Source organism: Mastigoproctus giganteus, chromosome 10, assembly GCF_048544385.1.
Source record: "Mastigoproctus giganteus isolate SK-2022 chromosome 10, ASM4854438v1, whole genome shotgun sequence".
Classification (NCBI taxonomy): Eukaryota; Metazoa; Arthropoda; class Arachnida; order Uropygi; family Thelyphonidae; genus Mastigoproctus; species Mastigoproctus giganteus.
Genome location: NC_143584.1, coordinates 61,552,274 through 61,570,458, shown reverse-complemented (window position 1 = coordinate 61,570,458; position 18,185 = coordinate 61,552,274). Strand labels below are relative to the sequence as shown.

Genomic DNA, 18,185 nt, shown 5'->3' with positions numbered 1-18,185 from the left:
AGGTTTTTTAGATGCAGAGGAAGCAATATTTATAATGTGCTTGTGCCAAGAGGGATTAGAAGTCAGGGTAATCCCCAAAAGAGATATATCATTTTGCCTAGAAATCAGAGTGTCACCAAAGATAACATTAGGAGCAGAAGATATAAGACTTTTGCGAGATATAAGACAAGACTGAGTTTTAGAAGGATTGAAATCAACTAAGTTGTCTTTGCCTCACTGGAGAATTACCTGGAGATCGGCATTTAAGGAATTGATAGTGCATATTCAAGAAGTTGAAGATGATTGAGCAGGGCAAGGTTTCTCAAAATGGAAAGTGCAATGGAATGTGCTGTCATCAGCAAAACTATGGATAGGATTTCCAGTCAATGGAAGAAGGTCATTAATATGCAAGAGGAAAATTGTGAGGGAAAGAACTAAACCTTGGGGGACACCAGCATTAGTGGAGAAGTTACAAGACAGAGAGCCAACTACCATCACCCTCAGTGAATGATCAGACAGAAATCTTTTCCATTGAATTTGTCCATAAATGGGTAACATAATCCAGAATATCACCAGTGGATCGACACTGAGAAAATCCATACTGGCGATCGTTGGTCAGATGGAAGGTTTCTGGGTAGTTTAAGAGTTGACAGTTAGTATTTGATTTCTCCATTACTTTAGAAAGAGTAGAAGTAATTGCAATGGGATGATAATTGGATGGGAGGGATTTGTCACCTTTTTTAGGAACTGGCTGGATATGAGCAAATTTCCAAGCAGAAGGAAAAACACCTTTGGAATAAGAAAGTGAAAAAAGGCGGCAAAGAAGAGAAGTAAGTTCAGGAGCACAGGTTTTGAGAACAAATGGAGAAATACCATCAGGACCTGGAGCATTCTTAGAATCATGATTCTTCAAAATCCTTCTGACATCCTTTTGATGCAAGATCACAAGAGGCATTGAATGGAGTGTGTTGGGAATGGTGGGAGGTGTTTTACCAAGATTGCTAATACATGAGTTGGGAGAAAAATGGGATGCTTGCAGGTCAGCTTTATGCTTGGCTGAAGTGACAACAGGACCATCTGGTTCTGACAGAAGTTGAAGCAGAGATGGGCAAAAAGTTGCAGCCAATAGCTTTGGCAAGAGTCCAGAATGCTCGGCTACCATTAGGGCAAGAAGCAAGTTTTCTATTCTTAGCCTGTTCAAAATCTAGTTTGGACTGATTAATAACAGCTTTACAATTGTTGCGAGCTTTGGTGTAGGCAGAAAATGAAACTGAAGAATTGGAAAAAAGCCAATTACAATATGCAACGTTCTTCTCTAGAACAGCCTTAGCACATTTATTGGAAAACCAAGGTTTAGATAAAGAATGAGATTTTAAATTGGAGTGTGGAATAAAGGATTCCACTCCTACAAGAATAATTTCACCGACACAATCTGAGCAAATGTTGACATCAGAAGTTTTTAAACAGTAATCTGACCAAGGAAAAGAAGAAAAGAAATCTAGCAGTCATCCCATTTTGCATTCTGGTAAGGCCAAACAATATGAGGACGGGAATAGTCACGAGATAATGGCTCCACCGGAGAAGAGACAATCACCGAGTTGTGATCTGAGGTGTTTAAAGGACCACTCACTTCGACCGTGTACTTAGAATGGTTGTTTGTGAGAAAAAGATCATGCATGTTGGCGGTATAGTTAGGATTGTCCAGTGTTCTTTTAGGTAAATAAACAATCTGTGCAAGGTCATTAGTAATTCCAAAAGCCTCAGCATCTCGACCAGCTGGTCGGTGTGACTAGAAAAAGGAAGCCAGCTGGAGTTGTGAACATTAAAATCACCAAGGAATATTACCTCACTGTTAAGAAAGTTAGACTGGAGAAAGTAAAGCTGCAAAGAGAGGAAGTTATTTGGCTTTTTTTAAGGAGAATTAGCAACTAAGGCCATATTGCTCCGGGGATATGCGGTGGTCATTACCTAATCTTTCTGCATCCTCCGTATTTGGTGGCTCACGGGCTCGAACCCCAGTCTAATGAAGAAGCGTGTGCTATGCACTGCTGCTCCTTCCCACCTGGGAAGGAGCAGCAGTGCATAGCACATAGCGAGAGAGGAAGTCAAAGAGCTCCATTGCATTAGTGGAGTTGGGAGAACGGTAGAGACAAGAGATGAATTTGACACAATGAGATAGAGAGATTTTAAGTCAGAGAATTACCAAATCTCTTACAGTGAATATCGGAATGGACATATGCAAAAGTACCACCTTTGAGGCAAAAGGAATCATACAATGAATAATTTGGGCAAGTGAGATGAGCAGCAGTTGAATCAACTAATAACTGAGATTCTGTCAGAAAAACTACATGGGGTTTGGAAGACTGCAAGTCTGCAAAGCTGTTGAGATTAAATTTGAGACCATGTATATTCGTGAAATGAACTAGGAAGTGTTTGGGAGGTTTAGATCTTTTCACAGATAAGCTTACTCTAAAGGGGGGGGGGATGCTGTATGAAATAATGAAATTTTTGGATATGGTGTAGATGTGGTAAGAATATACCCTTGACATATCCCAAATGTTCCCAAAATTTGAATGTTGCATGGAAACTATGTCTAGGAACTAAATTTGTTGTGCTAGGTAACACTTCATGCATTCTTTGTGAATCAGTGAGGCACGTGGCGTTGGGCTGGATAGAGTAATTGAATATTTGCATGGATTCTTTGATGGTGTGTTTCACGTAGTTTGCAATCTTTGCAATGGCTAATGTGACAGAGCAATGTACTAGCATCAAGTTTTGTTTCCTTCTTAATGATAGCAGAAACCTATATAAGAAGTTGAAACAAGCTTTTGGTGACAATGCTTTAGGCCAGACACAGACCAACTGTTGGTTTAAACATTTTAAAAATGGTTGAATGTCGATTGATGACAACGATCACTCTGGGCATCCATCATCGGGCATCACCCCGTAAATTGTTGCAAAAGTTTGGCAGGCGATCTGTGAAGACTGCAGGCAGACCACCCACAACATATGTGACATTGTAGGCCTATCGTACAGCACATGTCAACAGATTTTGTCAGATGAGTTGAACATGAGAAGGATTGTGACCAAATTCATGCCACGGTTATTGAGTGAAGACCAAAAGCAGCATCGCATGGAAGTTAGCAGATCTTCAAGAACAGGGCTGGAGTGGCAAAACTTCGTTTCTATGGTTGTCACTGGTGAAGAGAGAAGGGTATATGTGTATGACCCAGAAACCAAGCAACAATCATCGCAGTGGAAGAGCCCATCTTCACCCCGACCGAAGAAAGCCCAACAAGTGAGGGGCAATGTGAAGTCCATGCTGATCTGTTTTTTGGACATTGATGGGATTATCCATAAGGAATTCGTCCCTTCTGGCCAAACCATCAACGTAAAGTTCTACTGTGACGTCCCATGGCAGTTAAGGGAAGCTGTCAGGAGGAAGCGTCCAGAGAAGTGGCACACAAAGAACTGGGTCCTTCATCATGACGTGCCAGCCTACACATCTCTCACTGTGGCACAATTTTTGGCATCCAACAACAAGACAATCGTCCTCCACTCTCCTCATTCACCAGACTTAGCCCCATTCTTCCTCTTCCCAAGAATGAAAATCAAGCTGAAGGGTTGAAGATTTGGCAGCGTAGAAGATATTAAAACCGAAACGCAGACTGTGCTGAACACTATGATGAAGAAGGACTTTCAGGATGCATTCAAATCATGGGAGAAGTGTTGAGATTGGTGCTTACCCTCTCAAGGGGACTACTTCAAAGGTGATGGTAACGAATAAGACCCAGGGTGAGTCTAATTTATTTTATAAATACATTTTGGGAACGTCTGGGTAGCACCCCATGTAACAGTCTCAGCAAATGAAAGAATACCATTAGCATTCAGCTTATTCGATCCATTGAAACATCTCAATCGGAGCTGCCCAGAGGCACCTAGTCTCCAGATGCTACAATTTGCAGAAGTGAAGCCCTTCCAAATAAGAGCATTATTTTGGTCCCTTCACCAGTCTAGTTGCCATTCTCTGCACCCAACCATTCCAGCAGATCTACATCCTTCCTAAAGTGAGGCCTCTAGACCTGTATACAGTACTCAAGCTGCAGCCTAACCAAGGCCTTAATACAAAGGAATAATTGCCTCCTTATCCTAGTAGAAAAGTTTCTGTATATCACTGACAAACCCAAAGAGCTGGCAGAATGTCTGCACTGCCCTGAGAATTTCTTGTCTGACTGCAAAATTATCCCCCAGGTCTTTTTCATTCTACACTACCCTGAGTGTAGTATCAAACAGTTGATAAGTTGTTCTGGATTACTGCTATATGCAGTACCCTGTATTTGTCAATGTTAAAATTCAACTGCCATTTCTCAGCCCATTGACCCAATTTTGCTAGATCTTGTTGCAGTAGCTCACCCTGATGACTGATAACCCACCTGCAAATCTTTGTATCATCTGCAAACTTAGACATCAAGCCTGATATACCTTCATCAATATCATTGAAAAATATAAAAACACTGAATCCAGTGGAACTCCATAAATAACAGTGGTCTACGAAGAGCAGTACCTATTGATTACCACTCTCTGATAGTATTCCAATATTCCAATTAAACATCCCTTTATCCACAGCAATAACTGGTCCTTAATCTCCCACTGTTCCAGTCTGTACAGCATTCTTTTATCAGCAACAGTATCAAAAGCCTTCCTGAAATCCAAGTAGGATATCTTTATTGCAATCAGCGAAAATAAGTAAATTTTACATGAATGCCTGATGCAATGCCCATAACAGCAAAAATGCTAGGGGTTTAACATAGAAATGAACTAAAACTCTTAACAACAAAAAAATAAGTTGTAAACACATGAAAACAGATTTTTTTTTTTTTTTTTTTTTTTTTTTACAATATCAACAAACCAATCAAGGAACAATAGTGACAGTCACTCGGCTAAAGATGAGAGCTGCTCCCTGATGATATGTCTTCTGTAGGCTTTGTCCTCAGTGAATTTCTTGTAGTCAGCATCCATATCTTGGACGTTTTGGAGCATCTCCATTGGCAGGAATCTGTCGCCCTTCCTGAGCCTCCAAGCCACGGACTGTAAAGAAGGGAGGGCCCTTAAGGGTCTCGGGGGGTTTCTCCAACTACAAATCTGCCAAAAATTTGGTGTGTTGATTTCACCCACTATCGTTTTAATGGTGATGAGTAAGCGGAGGGTGAAGATCCGTTATGAGACTTTTCTGTAGTTCAAAAGTTTGGTCATTTCTGAAGTATGTGTGAGGGGTGGAAGTTTCGGATCCACCAAAGAAGCCAGTACTCATCAGATGAGATGGTTTTTAGCGTGGTTTTTGCTGCTGACACCCAGATTTCAGATCCGTAGGTAATGACTGGCTGAAGAAACCGGTAAATATATTGAATGGTGTACTGGGATTCTGTGACAAGAAGAAGGTGTTGTTTGGCAAGCCATCTGGATTGGCAGACCTTGTTGTGAATATCTGCCACATGGTGTTTAAAGCTAAGCTTAGGGTCAAAGATGACCCCGAGATCTCTGTGCTTGGTTACTGGAGGGATGGAGGTTCCATGGATTTTCAGGTTTAGTTGAGTTGGGTGTGATTTGAGGGAGAACACCATTTGTGCAGATTTGTAAAAAATATTTTTTTCATCCGCTTCCTTGGTCACTGCATCATAGTAACCTATCAGATTCTTTAGACAAGACTGAACCTTAATAAATCCATGCTGTGATTGCAGTATAATTGCATACCTGTTCAAATGGTCCTGAATTACTTCTTAAAGCAGTAATTCCATTATTTTCCGTGGAACAGATGTTAAACTAACGGATCAGAAATTATTCCTGTCACCTTTTGATCCTCGTTTATGAACTGGGGATGCATTCCCACATCTTCAGTCCATAGGGATCCTCTAAGGATGCTTTCATAATTAGGGCTAAGGGTTTGCTTAATTTATTTACTGCCTCCCTTAATATAATTGAATAGATTCCATCCACCCCAAAAGCCTTTATTAAATATCCATCTTCAACAATTTATCCTCCACTTTCCTTTGAGTTATCACAAAGTCATTTAGCTCCTCATTACAGTTTGATAAATTCTGGCATCCTTTTGCCTAAAGAATTCTTCAATGTGTTAATGCAGATGCAAAATGCCTATTTAATTTGTCTGAAACTGAGCAGGGAGATCACCAATTAACCCCTACGGGTTAATGGCTCAATTCCTTTGAGCATCAAATGGCTCAATGAATCAATTCCTTTCTTCTATGTTAATATAAGCATAAAAGTTTGCCATTTTTCTTTGCATCCTTTGCCAGAGACATCTCATAATCTGCATTAGCTTGCATAACATTCTTTGTGACTTTATTACAGACTAGATTAATTTATATCTACCATAGGGTTCAGTATCACCTTAAAATTTATATGCGCCCCCCCCATGCACTTTTCTTTTCTGCCAGTTATCTCAATAGTTCTTCTGACATCCATTTTGGTCTAAGCATTAAACAGTATTTCTTCATTGGTATGAAAAGCCTAATAGCTTCTTTGATTATGTCCCATTTAGAATTTGCTGTTGGTAACGTTATCAGCAGGGCCGGCCTAAACAAAAGCTGGGCCCGGTGCAAAGTTGACTTACGGGGCCTTGATACAAATTTCGTACAACAAAATAATTTATTGCATTTTGATATTTATTACATTGCACAAATTGGTTTAGTAAGGATTACATGAAAATGATAAATAATTAAATTATTTTAATAAAATTAACATTTCAAACACAAAAAAATCTTTAATAAATCAAATAAGAAAAATAATTGCTTCATATACTTATAAAATACAATTTAGTATGCGACTTAATCGAATAAGGTCACAATATGTGATTTTTGTTTCATTTTCTTACATGTTTTATAGCAAATTCGTTGATAATATCATCATAATTTAGTTTTTTGGCTATTTCAGATTCGATAGATAAAATGGCTAAGGAGGTGAATCGTTCTTGACTAATGCTAGATCTCAAGTAATTTTTTATTAATTTTAATCTTGAGAAAGATCTTTCTGCAGATGCGACGATAATTGGTAAGGTTAATATAATTTTCAGAACAGTAACAAAATTTGGATACAATTCAAATAAATTATTTTTCAGAAAATATTGTAATATTTGTAATACTGTGATCCTGGAAGGCAAAACTCTACAACAAATTTTGATTTCATTAAATAAATCAATGCAATCAATATCGTCTTGCAAGGTCGCATTTAAGTCTTTGCAACATTTAAGAAGATTGTTTTCAGTCAGTTTTTGAATATTATCCGAATTATATAAAAACCCATATGATGTCTCATGTTCGCGATAAATTTCGAATCTTTTCTTAAAAGAAATAATCGCACTATCAATTATGACTAAAAAATATTGAATTCTGAAATATTCTTCGCCTGATGAAATAGGCTGATCGGTTCCTTCATAACAAAATTGCTTTGTTTTTCGTCCAGTTCTTTGATTCTTAAATTCAGATGTCACTTGTAATCCTTCAGCTATTTCCTTTGCAGTTATTAAAGAAGATTTGAATCCCAACTCACGATACTGTTCAAAAAAATTTAAAAGGCCTTTTAAATGTGAATTTGCAGTACCAATATCTATATTTGAATTTTAAAATATCTTGCTCACAATATTTACTTCATTCAGTATGTCATACCAAATGACTAAACTTAATAAAAATTCAAATGAAGTAAGTTTAATTTCAATTGATTGGATTTCGCTTTCATGTCACTGGTATGTTCGTAAAGGTATTTCAAAGCTAGAGAAAATTATGGTACTTGGTATCTCACAGATTTCACACTTTCGAGGCGACATTCCCACCTTGTTTCTGACAGTGGTTTTGGAGTAAGATGTTTGACATGCTCTTTTAATATATCCCGGCGTATCGCAGAACTTGCAAAAATATTATATATATGCTTTGTAAAGTCCCAAAAAATGAATTTGCAAGAGAAGATGATTTTGAAATGTCTCCAAGAACTAAATTCAAATTATGACTTCCGCAGGGCATATACTGTGCTTTGGAATTCTTTTGCAGGATAAGTTCTTGCATGCCTTTATATAAACCTCTCATATGAGCTCCGTTATCATACCCCTGTCCTCAACAGTTCCCCAAATCTAATTCCTCCTTTTCTAATATGCTTTCAATTTTGGCTGATAACCCTTTTCCTGTCGAGTCTTTTACTGTTTCAAAACAAATAAATCATTCTTGTATACTCACATCACTTTCAGAGTTATCTACATTAACATATCTTAAAATAACAGATAATTGTTCTTGATGGCTTACGTCTGGAGTGCAATCTAATAAAACTGTGAAATACTTAGTTTTCTTAACTGCATTTATTTCCTTTCTAACTTTTTTAGCCAAAGCAAAAATCAGTTCATCTTGTATTTTTTGAGATAAATAGGAACGTGATGCTGATTCTACGCACCGATCCAAATGTTGTTTCATGATTGGGTCAAATCTTGAAAGTAATTCTATGAGACCTAAGAAATTACCATTGTGCGGTTTATATAAAGCATCGCTACTGCCCCTGAACACCAAATTATGCTCTGATAAATATAAAATTGCAGCCACTATTCATTCACAAACACATTTTAAACGCTGTGTTTCGTTTTTAATTATTTTTTCATGTTCTTTGTCAATAATGTTTCCAAGTTTCAAATTCTTTTCAAGTTGTAACAATTTGTACATAGCTTGTAAATGATATTCTGCTCTTTCATGACTTTGTAATCGCAAACTTAAATGTACCCAATCGTTAAGTCCAGTTAAACACAGAGAAGTGGTATTTGAAGAGAATAACTTACACGCATAACACAATGTGGCATCTTTGTACTTTGAGTAGAGTAACTACCTTCATTCTTGACGTTCCCGATTCGTTAATTTTCTTAAATAATAATTTTCAGAAAAACTTCTGTTATTTTTATCTTTTGGAAAATCGTAGTTTTTTACTTGTGTCACGCCATTTTGTATGATAGCCATTCTAAATTTATCAGTTATAATTTCAGGCCAAGTACCAGGATCATTGATATCGACATTTTCGTCTTTGTTGATTCTCTTGAAGTTGCGGTCCTCGGAATAATTCATCTTGTTCTTTGTTCGACGCTGACAAAAAATCCTACGCCTGTACATTTCCCTCTGCTTCATGATTATCTTCCCGTTCTACAGTTTTCTTATTATCGCTTTCCTCTTCATTAGGACGAAGGCTGGCTTTATGATGATCAGGATCGTTTTCGTGGATGTCGCACGGCGTAATTTCATTTCCGCGAGTTTGATCTTCCAGTAACTGTGAATTATGCGTTTCTTCAGTTTGTTGCACACTTTCGGTTTGTAAAAATTTTGCAAGGGAGTTCTTCTCTCTTTCTTTTTTTCTTCAATTTATCAAAGCCACATATATACTTTCTTCCTGCATCTCTGTCTCTACTAGTCATGTTGCGAAAAAGATACGAATATGTTATTAATTTTCACACCTCATGAATCGCGATAAAAACATACAATGTATGATCAGCTGTCATATACATATATATATATATATATATATATATATATATATATATTCGTATTTGTGGGGAATATTTATTCAATAATTTCAAATGAAACTCCAATAAATTATTATATAATTATTATTTTTATTTGTAAGGAGAGATATTTTAAATATATTTGAAAGAAAATATACTTTTCCATGTTCTTTGGAGAATTCTTGGCGGGCTTTCAGATAATGTTAATAACATGATTATTGACATTTTATTTCTTATGTATATTAAAAATATGGCCATTTTATGGTGATGTCGCTAGATTTTGCGACAGTATTAAAACAAACAAAAAAAAAAAAAAAAAAAATGAAACCATTTTTATTTTGTGACGAATGGGCCTGGAGTACTGGGGTCCATAGTTCAAATACAGATATATACAGTTATACCCAGTTATTTATTAACAAATAAAGTACAAATAAAAATAAAAGTACAAAAACCAGTAGCTTTCGGAACGCGTGTCCCTTTATCAACTGATAAGTTAATATAAAATTTGAATACATTACAAGCAAATGTGGCACGTTAATCATGCGTCATTGTTGTAGCACGGACGTGTGCTGCCTTGCGCCAGTGATCATCCATCAATAAAACGGTTGTTTCTAGGATGGGATTTAGACGCATGCCTTTCTGGCGATTTAATGCCTTAGGATTGTTTATTATGTTTAGTGACTCTAGCCATAGGCGGTGGCGAAAGTGTCGCGCGTGGTCCACTATCTCAAAGTCGCGCTTGGAGTCAAGATCATGGTTGGTAGCCCAAAAATGTTCTGCGACCGCGGACTGGTCAGTTTCGGCAAGCCGGATTGCTCTGTTGTGTTCCGTGAGGCGATCCTGGAGACGTCTCAATGTCTCACCTACGTAGCAACTGTTACAGGCCCTACAGGTGATACGGTACACTACATTGCTGCGTAAGACAGGTGTGATAGGGGTCTTCACGCTGGAGACAAGTGAATGTAGGTTCCTACCGGGTAATTGCACACATTTGATGTTGTAACTTCTAAGGACCTTCGAGATACGTCCTGACACTCCTGGATAGTACGGAATGTAGGCGGACGATATGCCAACTTGTTTCGGAGGTCTTGGGTTGGATGTAAGTTCTTCTGCCTGTAACAGGCATCTGTTTAGTACATGGGATGGATAACCGCATCTGGTTAGGTCCGCCTTCACACGGGAAATCTCGTTACGTCTAATTGTGTCGGTGCTGGAATGGCTCCAGGCCCTGGAGAATAGGGTGCGGGCAGTGCTATTGAGATGGCTCGGAGCGTGGCCGGACCTGTAGTTGGTGAATTGACCGCACCACATGGGTTTGCGGTATACTGAGGTCTCTAGACGTGGGCCTACGCGATTCACTAGCACGTCCAGAAACAGGAGCGAACCGTTCACCTCTGATTCTACGGTAAACTTGATGAAATTGGATAGGGAGTTGAGGTGTTCTAGTAGTACCGTTTCAGAACCACGTGGTATTATGGTGAAAATATCGTCGACGTATCTACACCACGTTGTAATAGGTGTAGGTGGGTTCTGGTGTATCTGCTCCTCCAGATCTTCCATGGCGATGTTAGCTACTACGGAACTGACAGGGGCACCCATAGCAGTGCCATGTACTTGTTTGTAGAGTGAGTCTTCAAAGGTGAAGATGCTGCTAGAGAAGCATAGGTTGAGGGCGGTACAGATGTCATCAGTGGATAGTGACGTCCTGGATTGGAGGCTTAAGTCGCTCTCAAGGAGCCTTCTGGCGCAGTGCACGGCCTGTTGGACGGGAATCGAGGTGAATAAAGAAACCACGTCAAATGATGCCATGACAGAGTTGTCAGGGATCGAGAGGTTCTTGATGAGGTTAATGAATTCACTGCTGTTTTTAACGGTGTGAGATGTATTACCTATAAGAGGCGAGAGGAGGCTCGCAATATGTTTGGACAGTTCATACGTTGGGGTACTGCAGCAAGACACTATAGGTCTGAGAGGAATACCTGGTTTGTGGATCTTTGGTAATCCGTAGAATTGCGGTAGTTGGCAGCCAGTAGCACGTAGAAGATGCTGAGTCGTGGTCGGGATCTTCTTATCTTTAAGCCATGCGTGGACAAGTTTATTAACATTTGCTTCCAGACGTTTCAAGACTTTAACGGGAGGATCAGGTAGAGGTTCATATACGTTAGGATCGAGTAATAGGGTCAAGGCTTTCTCTCGGTAGGCTGATCGGTCCAACACAACAGTCCGGCGCCCTTTATCCGCAGGAAGTACAACGATGGAGTTGTCTTTTTCTTATAGATGACAGGGCGGCACGCTGGTGGTGGTTGAGGTTTGAGCACGTTTTTCGAGTGCTACTGGCTGCCAACTACTGCAATTCTACGGATCACCAAAGATCCACAAACCGGGTATTCCTCTCAGACCTATAGTGTCTTGCTGCAGTACCCCAACGTATGAACTGTCCAAACATATCGCGAGCCTCCTCTCTCCTCTTATAGGTAATACATCTCACACCATTAAAAACAGCAGTGAATTCATTAACCTCATCAAGAACCTCTCGATCCCTGACAACTCTGTCATGGCATCATTTGACGTGGTTTCTTTATTCACCTCGATTCCCGTCCAACAGGCCGTGCACTGCGCCAGAAGGCTCCTTGAGAGCGACTTAAGACTCCAATCCAGGACGTCACTATCCACTGATGACATCTGTACCGCCCTCAACCTATGCCTCTCTAGCAGCATCTTCACCTTTGAAGACTCACTCTACAAACAAGTACATGGCACTGCTATGGGTGCCCCTGTCAGTTCCGTAGTAGCTAACATCGCCATGGAAGATCTGGAGGAGCAGATACACCAGAACCCACCTACACCTATTACAACATGGTGTAGATACGTCGACGATATTTTCACCATAATACCACGTGGTTCTGAAACGGTACTACTAGAACACCTCAACTCCCTATCCAATTTCATCAAGTTTACCGTAGATCAGAGGTGAACGGTTCGCTCCCGTTTCTGGACGTGCTAGTGCATCGCGTAGGCCCACGTCTAGAGACCTCAGTATACCGCAAACCCATGTGGTGCAGTCAATTCACCAACTACAGGTCCGACCACGCTCCGAGCCATCTCAATAGCACTGCCCACACCCTATTCTCCAGGGCCTGGAGCCATTCCAGCACCGACACAATTAGACGTAACGAGATCTCCCGTGTGAAGGTGGACCTAACCAGATGCGGTTATCCATCCCATGTACTAAACAGATGCCTGTTACAGGCAGAAGAACTTACATCCAACCCAAGACCTCCGAAACAAGTCGGCATATCGTCCGCCTACATTCCGTACTATCCAGGAGTGTACTATCCTGGCGTAAAGCAGCACACGTCCGTGCTACAACAATGACGCATGATTAACGTGCCACCTTTGCTTGTAATGTATTCAAATTTTATATTAACTTATCAGTTGATAAAGGGATACGCGTTCCGAAAGCTACTGGTTTTTGTACTTTTACTTTTATTTGTACTTTATTTGTTAATAAATAACTGGGTATAACTGTATATATCTGCATTTTTATTTTGCAAAATCAGTCAGCGGCGCGGGGCCTTGTGCGCTCGCACCGTTCGCACCCCCCTCGGGCCGGCTCTGGTTATCAGTTGGTTCCACTGATTAATATTTAAAAACTGTCTGAGACCCTTAGTCACCCTTATTAAAGCTAAAGCCTTTCCCTTTACCCTTGACAGTAGTTATGTCTTTCATTAAATCCCACATTAGTACACTGTGATCACTGCTACTCAGTGAGTCTTTTACCTTCAGATCTTTATACATGAAGAATCACTGCTGATAACCAGCTCAGCAGTATTGCCTTATCATGTTATCTCTATATTATGTGAGTGACCAACTCACAAATTCCTGTCAACACCTGGAAAGTCAAAATCCCCCATTATGCGACATTCTCATTTGCTGGCCCACTCTATTTCTCTAAGGATGCTTGGTCATTAGGCCTATAGCACACTACTACTACCCTTAATTTTTTTTTACTGCGCTTATATCACACCAAACTGACATCAAACTCGTCACCCATGTAAACTGGATGCACTGCCTGAGATTTAATATTTCTTAACTAAGAGCATAACCCTTTCCACCTTTCCTGTCCTGCCAGTCTGTTCATCCTGTATACATTGAACTCCCCTTATTCAAATTCAGCATCACTTATGTCTGAGCGACACCATGTTTCTGCTATTCCTATGCAATGATGACTTAGACACTTTAAATTCAACAATTTTTTTTTTTCAATGTTCCTAGCATTAATGTACATGCAAGTAAACATGCATATGTTCTTACTCTTAGTTACCCTAACACAGCTGTATTTACTTGTTCCATGATGACCAACATCAGTACCTGAAGTCCCAGACACCTTGTTTTCCAAGCTGCTGCATGTACCAACAGTAGCATTGCTAGAATCACTTTTGCCTGTACTTGTGGCTCAAGTAAAGTTATTAGTCTGTCTATCCCCCCCCCCAAGCTAGCAATTTTCTGACCCACTTATAGCTGCCTCAATAGTATCAGTAAATATTCTTGCACCCCTTCTATTTAAGTATATCCCATCACTGTAAAAACATTCTGTCCTGTTAACAAACACACACCAAGCTGAGAAAAACTCTACCCCATAAGCCTTGCATATTCTCTCCAGGGCTGAATTGATTGAAAAGACTCTCAACATGTACTCCCTCCTATCAAATCTGGGCCTAATTGCAGACGCTTTCAAATTCAATTCTAACGTGAGTTTTTGCTAACATTGTCCAGTACTTGTTAAGTAAGTCCTCAGATCACCTACTCTTAATATCATTAATAATACTCAATTTCTTAAATTAATGTTAAATTATAAAAATGTTTGATATATACTTTTCTTAAATATCTCTTGTGCAGCCAAAAACAATCTATGATGAAACTTAGATTTGTTTTGTATTACTTCCAGAAAGAATTTATTTTTGGCATTTACATGCTAAAGATAATTACATAAGGATTTTTTTAACATTTTAATCAGATTATATTAAAATCTAAACATAATATTACTTAATATGTGGATTTCCTGTAAGTTTTATTAACTCATCTAATGCTTGTTCTAGACGTTTTTCAGCTCCTTTATGATCAATCTGAATAAAAAAAGAAATGGAAAATTGTAATAATTATAAGTACAGTTGTAAATTACATAATAATAATTATATTTAGAGTAAGCAAAAGTATAATTAAGTTACATATTGCATTCCATTGTGCATGTGTGTGTGTATGTATACTGACGTACACAGAATAGTCAGCTCAATGGTTACACTAAACTGACCAAATAGTGAATTGCATTTCCTTTAACATTTCAGTTAGTGACCATTTTGGTGGAGGGGGATGAAGGATAAAAGATCACATCAATTAATAATGGAATGGATTTTGTAATTTTCTGAAAGAAAGAATTCTATTGGGATACTTATCAATACAGACTCACTTCCATCCTGCAGTTGCATCAGACTGGATGGCAGCAGATCTCTGCTGCAAACAATTAGTTTTATCTCATCCTACAGATATTCAGCTCAATAAGGCTTGGTTACTAAGCAGCCAAATTTGTCGTAAACGTATGGTAAAATCACCTTTATTCCTAGAAATAATTCTGAATGAACTGACTCTTGTGACATGGGGCAATTTATTAAGAATATTCTGTTAACTTTAACAGAATTACAATATTCTGTTGAAATTAAACAACACCAGAATAACAAATTACAAACACGAAGGGAAGGATCTGACTGACAACACTCCCAACATTGCTGTAGACACAGTTAAGACTGCAAAGTATTGCATATGGGTAGCAGTAACCCCAGAATTACCACCCAGTTGATAATACATTCAGGGTAGTGGAGAATGGAAAGAACCTGGGGGTAATTGTGCAATCAGATATGAAGTTTTCTGAGCAGTGCAAACAGGTTGTTTGTTTGTTATTTGGAGCATTAGCAACTAAGGCCATATTGCTCCGGGATACGCGGTGGTCATTCCCTGACCTTTCTGCATCCTCTGTATTTGGTGGTGACGGGCTCGAACCCCGGTCTAATCAAGAAGCATATGCTATGCACTGCTGCTCCTTCCCACCTGGCTACGGAGGCGCCTAGTGCAAACAGGCTGCAACAGGCAGTTCATGGTGTCTTGTCAATGATATACAGGAATTTTACAAGCAGGGAAAGGGGGTGATTTGTCCCTTGTATAAGGCAATGGTCAGGACCCACCTTAAGTACTGTATACAGGTCTGGAGGCCTCATTTTAGGAAAGATGTAGAGCTGCTGGAACAAGTACAGAGAAGGGCAACAAGATTGTGGAGTGGAACAAAGGGTTATTGTTACCAAGAAAGACTTAAGGTCTGCAAATTGCAGCATCTGGAGACTAGGCACCTGTGAGGTAATCTAATTGAGGTGTATAAGGCCTTAAATGGTTTGAGCAAGCTCAATGATAATAGGATTCTTCCTCTTGCTCTGATTACTCACTTGAAGGGAGATAAATTCAAATTGAGGAAAGGCAATTGTAAAACAGATGTGCAGAAATTCGCCTTTAGTCAGCGGGTGATTGATAGTTGGAACAAATGTCCATGTGTCATAGTGGAGGTGAACAGCTTAAATAAATTTAAAGGCAGAACTAGACAAACATTTGGTGTGAATGGATGGGTGAAATGGGAGGTTTTTTTTTTTTTTTCTTCTGCTGATGCTATATAAGCTTGCTTTCTTGCATTATATGCCTCTACTAATGCTAAAGACTAAGTATCCTTCTACAGTTTACAATCTGACACTCTCCTTGAAGTTATTTCGGAATGTTTCCCTATCTTTCCCATTTAGGTCATTTGAAATGATGCTATCCTCAGACCATCTTGCCAACATTGGCTGTTCTGGCAACAAAAAGGAATTCTTGAAGTGAGTGAAAGTGCTAATTTGACGTTTGACCCTATCATCAGAGAAATACAGATATATTTATTACCTTTCTTCCCCCTGACTAGCAGTTTCTTTGCAAACCTTACAGTATCCCCAATGATACTGACAAAAATACTTGCGCCATCTTTGTTCAAAAGAATACTATCTCTACAAAACAGTAATAGAAATACTATTCGACACACAGTGCAAGGAAGTCACAGGCTTTTGCCACACTGGCAAAAAAAAAACAAGTAGATAAGAAAACACAAATTATATACTTCCATTCTCAACACAGGTAACTATGAATTTCAAAATGTAAGCCTCAACTACCAGTGAGGGAAACTTTTACCAGAAATCAACAACTCGCTGGTTAAAGTAAAATTTCCTACACTCTAATCTGTACCTCAACCTCAGTAATTTAATTATTTATGACACCTAGTTCTGGAAGAATTCTTTATAAAAGTGAGAATTTCACTTTCATTCATTTTACTAATCCCTTGTAAACCACAATCATGTCACCTCTGAGGTCCCTGGTTGCCCTGCTATATAGCTCACATAACTGGAGTCTTTCGTCATACAGTCATCTTTTTGCAGATCTAATCATTCAAGTAGCCCATTTTTGAACCCTTTCAAGAAGCTCAATGTCAATGTGTCCATACTTGAACACAGTATTCCAAATATGGTCTTACAATTGCCTTATACATTGGTAATCTGATTTCCCCATCTCTACACGATAATGTTCGATAAATCATCAATCACCTGGGCTTTTATGGCTACCTCTTTACACTGCTCAGAAAACTTCTTATCTGCCCATATTGTAACTCCCAGATCCCTTTCCTCCAATGTTTTTAATTCAAGACCAACAAGTGTATAATTTATTTGTGGGTTGTTATTAACCAAGTGTAAGACCTTGCATTTAGCAGCATTAAAATACAGCTGCCACTTCTCTGACCATCTTTGAAGTCTGTTCAAGTCATCCTGAAGCACTGTTTCAAATTATCCATTAACGACTCTGCCAATCTTTACATCATCAGCAAATTTTGACATCACACCTTTTATCCCTTCTTCTATGTCATTTATGAAAATGAGAAAAGATTCTTGATGGACCCCACTCTTTACGTTAGACTAATCTAAAAAATATCCAATAAGCACAATCCTCTGCCTTCTCCCATGCAGACTAACAACAATTCAGCTTAGAATCATACAAGTAATCCCAACATGTTTAAGCTTATACAGTAACCTCTCAAGATGGACCAAGTGAAATGCTTTGCTAAATCCAATTAAACTACGTCGAAATTGTTCCCTAAATCCAACTCATGAATAACCATATCAAAATAGCTTACTAAGTTACTTAAGCATGATTTATTCTCAAAAAATCCATGCTGTTGTCTCTCAGAATGCCATATCTATCTAAATATCCCTGAACTGCACTCTTAATCATTGCATCTAAGATTTTTTCTAATGCTCAAGTCAGACTAACCAGTCTGGAATAACCAACTTCACTCCTAGATACATTTACATCAATGGTTCAGTGCACATTCTCTCTCTCTCTCTCTCTCTCTCTCTCTCTCTCTCTCTCTCTCTCTCTCTCTGTCCCTCCCTCCCTCCCTCCCCCTCCCTCCCTCCGTCCGTCTGTCCATCCGTCCGTCTCTCTCTCCCTCCCTCCCTCAAAACTACAGGGCATATATGCTGCAACAGGATCTGGAAAGGTTGAGCAGATGGGCTTAGAGGTGGCAAATGAAGTTCAACATTGACAAATG

The 18,185-nt window shown here is 39.1% G+C and overlaps 1 protein-coding gene across 4 annotated transcripts in view; it reads right to left on the bottom strand.

The window, feature by feature from the left end:
• Window positions 1–18,185, bottom strand: part of Sac1 (phosphatidylinositol-3-phosphatase SAC1) — a 677,000-nt gene that overhangs the window by 271,616 nt on the left and 387,199 nt on the right. For all 4 annotated transcript variants that reach the window (XR_016547569.1, XM_090383680.1, XM_090383679.1 and 1 more), the window contains exon 11: window positions 14,564–14,643. Coding sequence is in view for 3 of the 4 variants with exons in the window: in XM_090383680.1 (XP_090239806.1) it covers window positions 14,564–14,643 (80 nt within the window). In the remaining variant the exon portion in view is untranslated. The remainder of the gene's footprint in view (window positions 1–14,563; window positions 14,644–18,185) is intronic.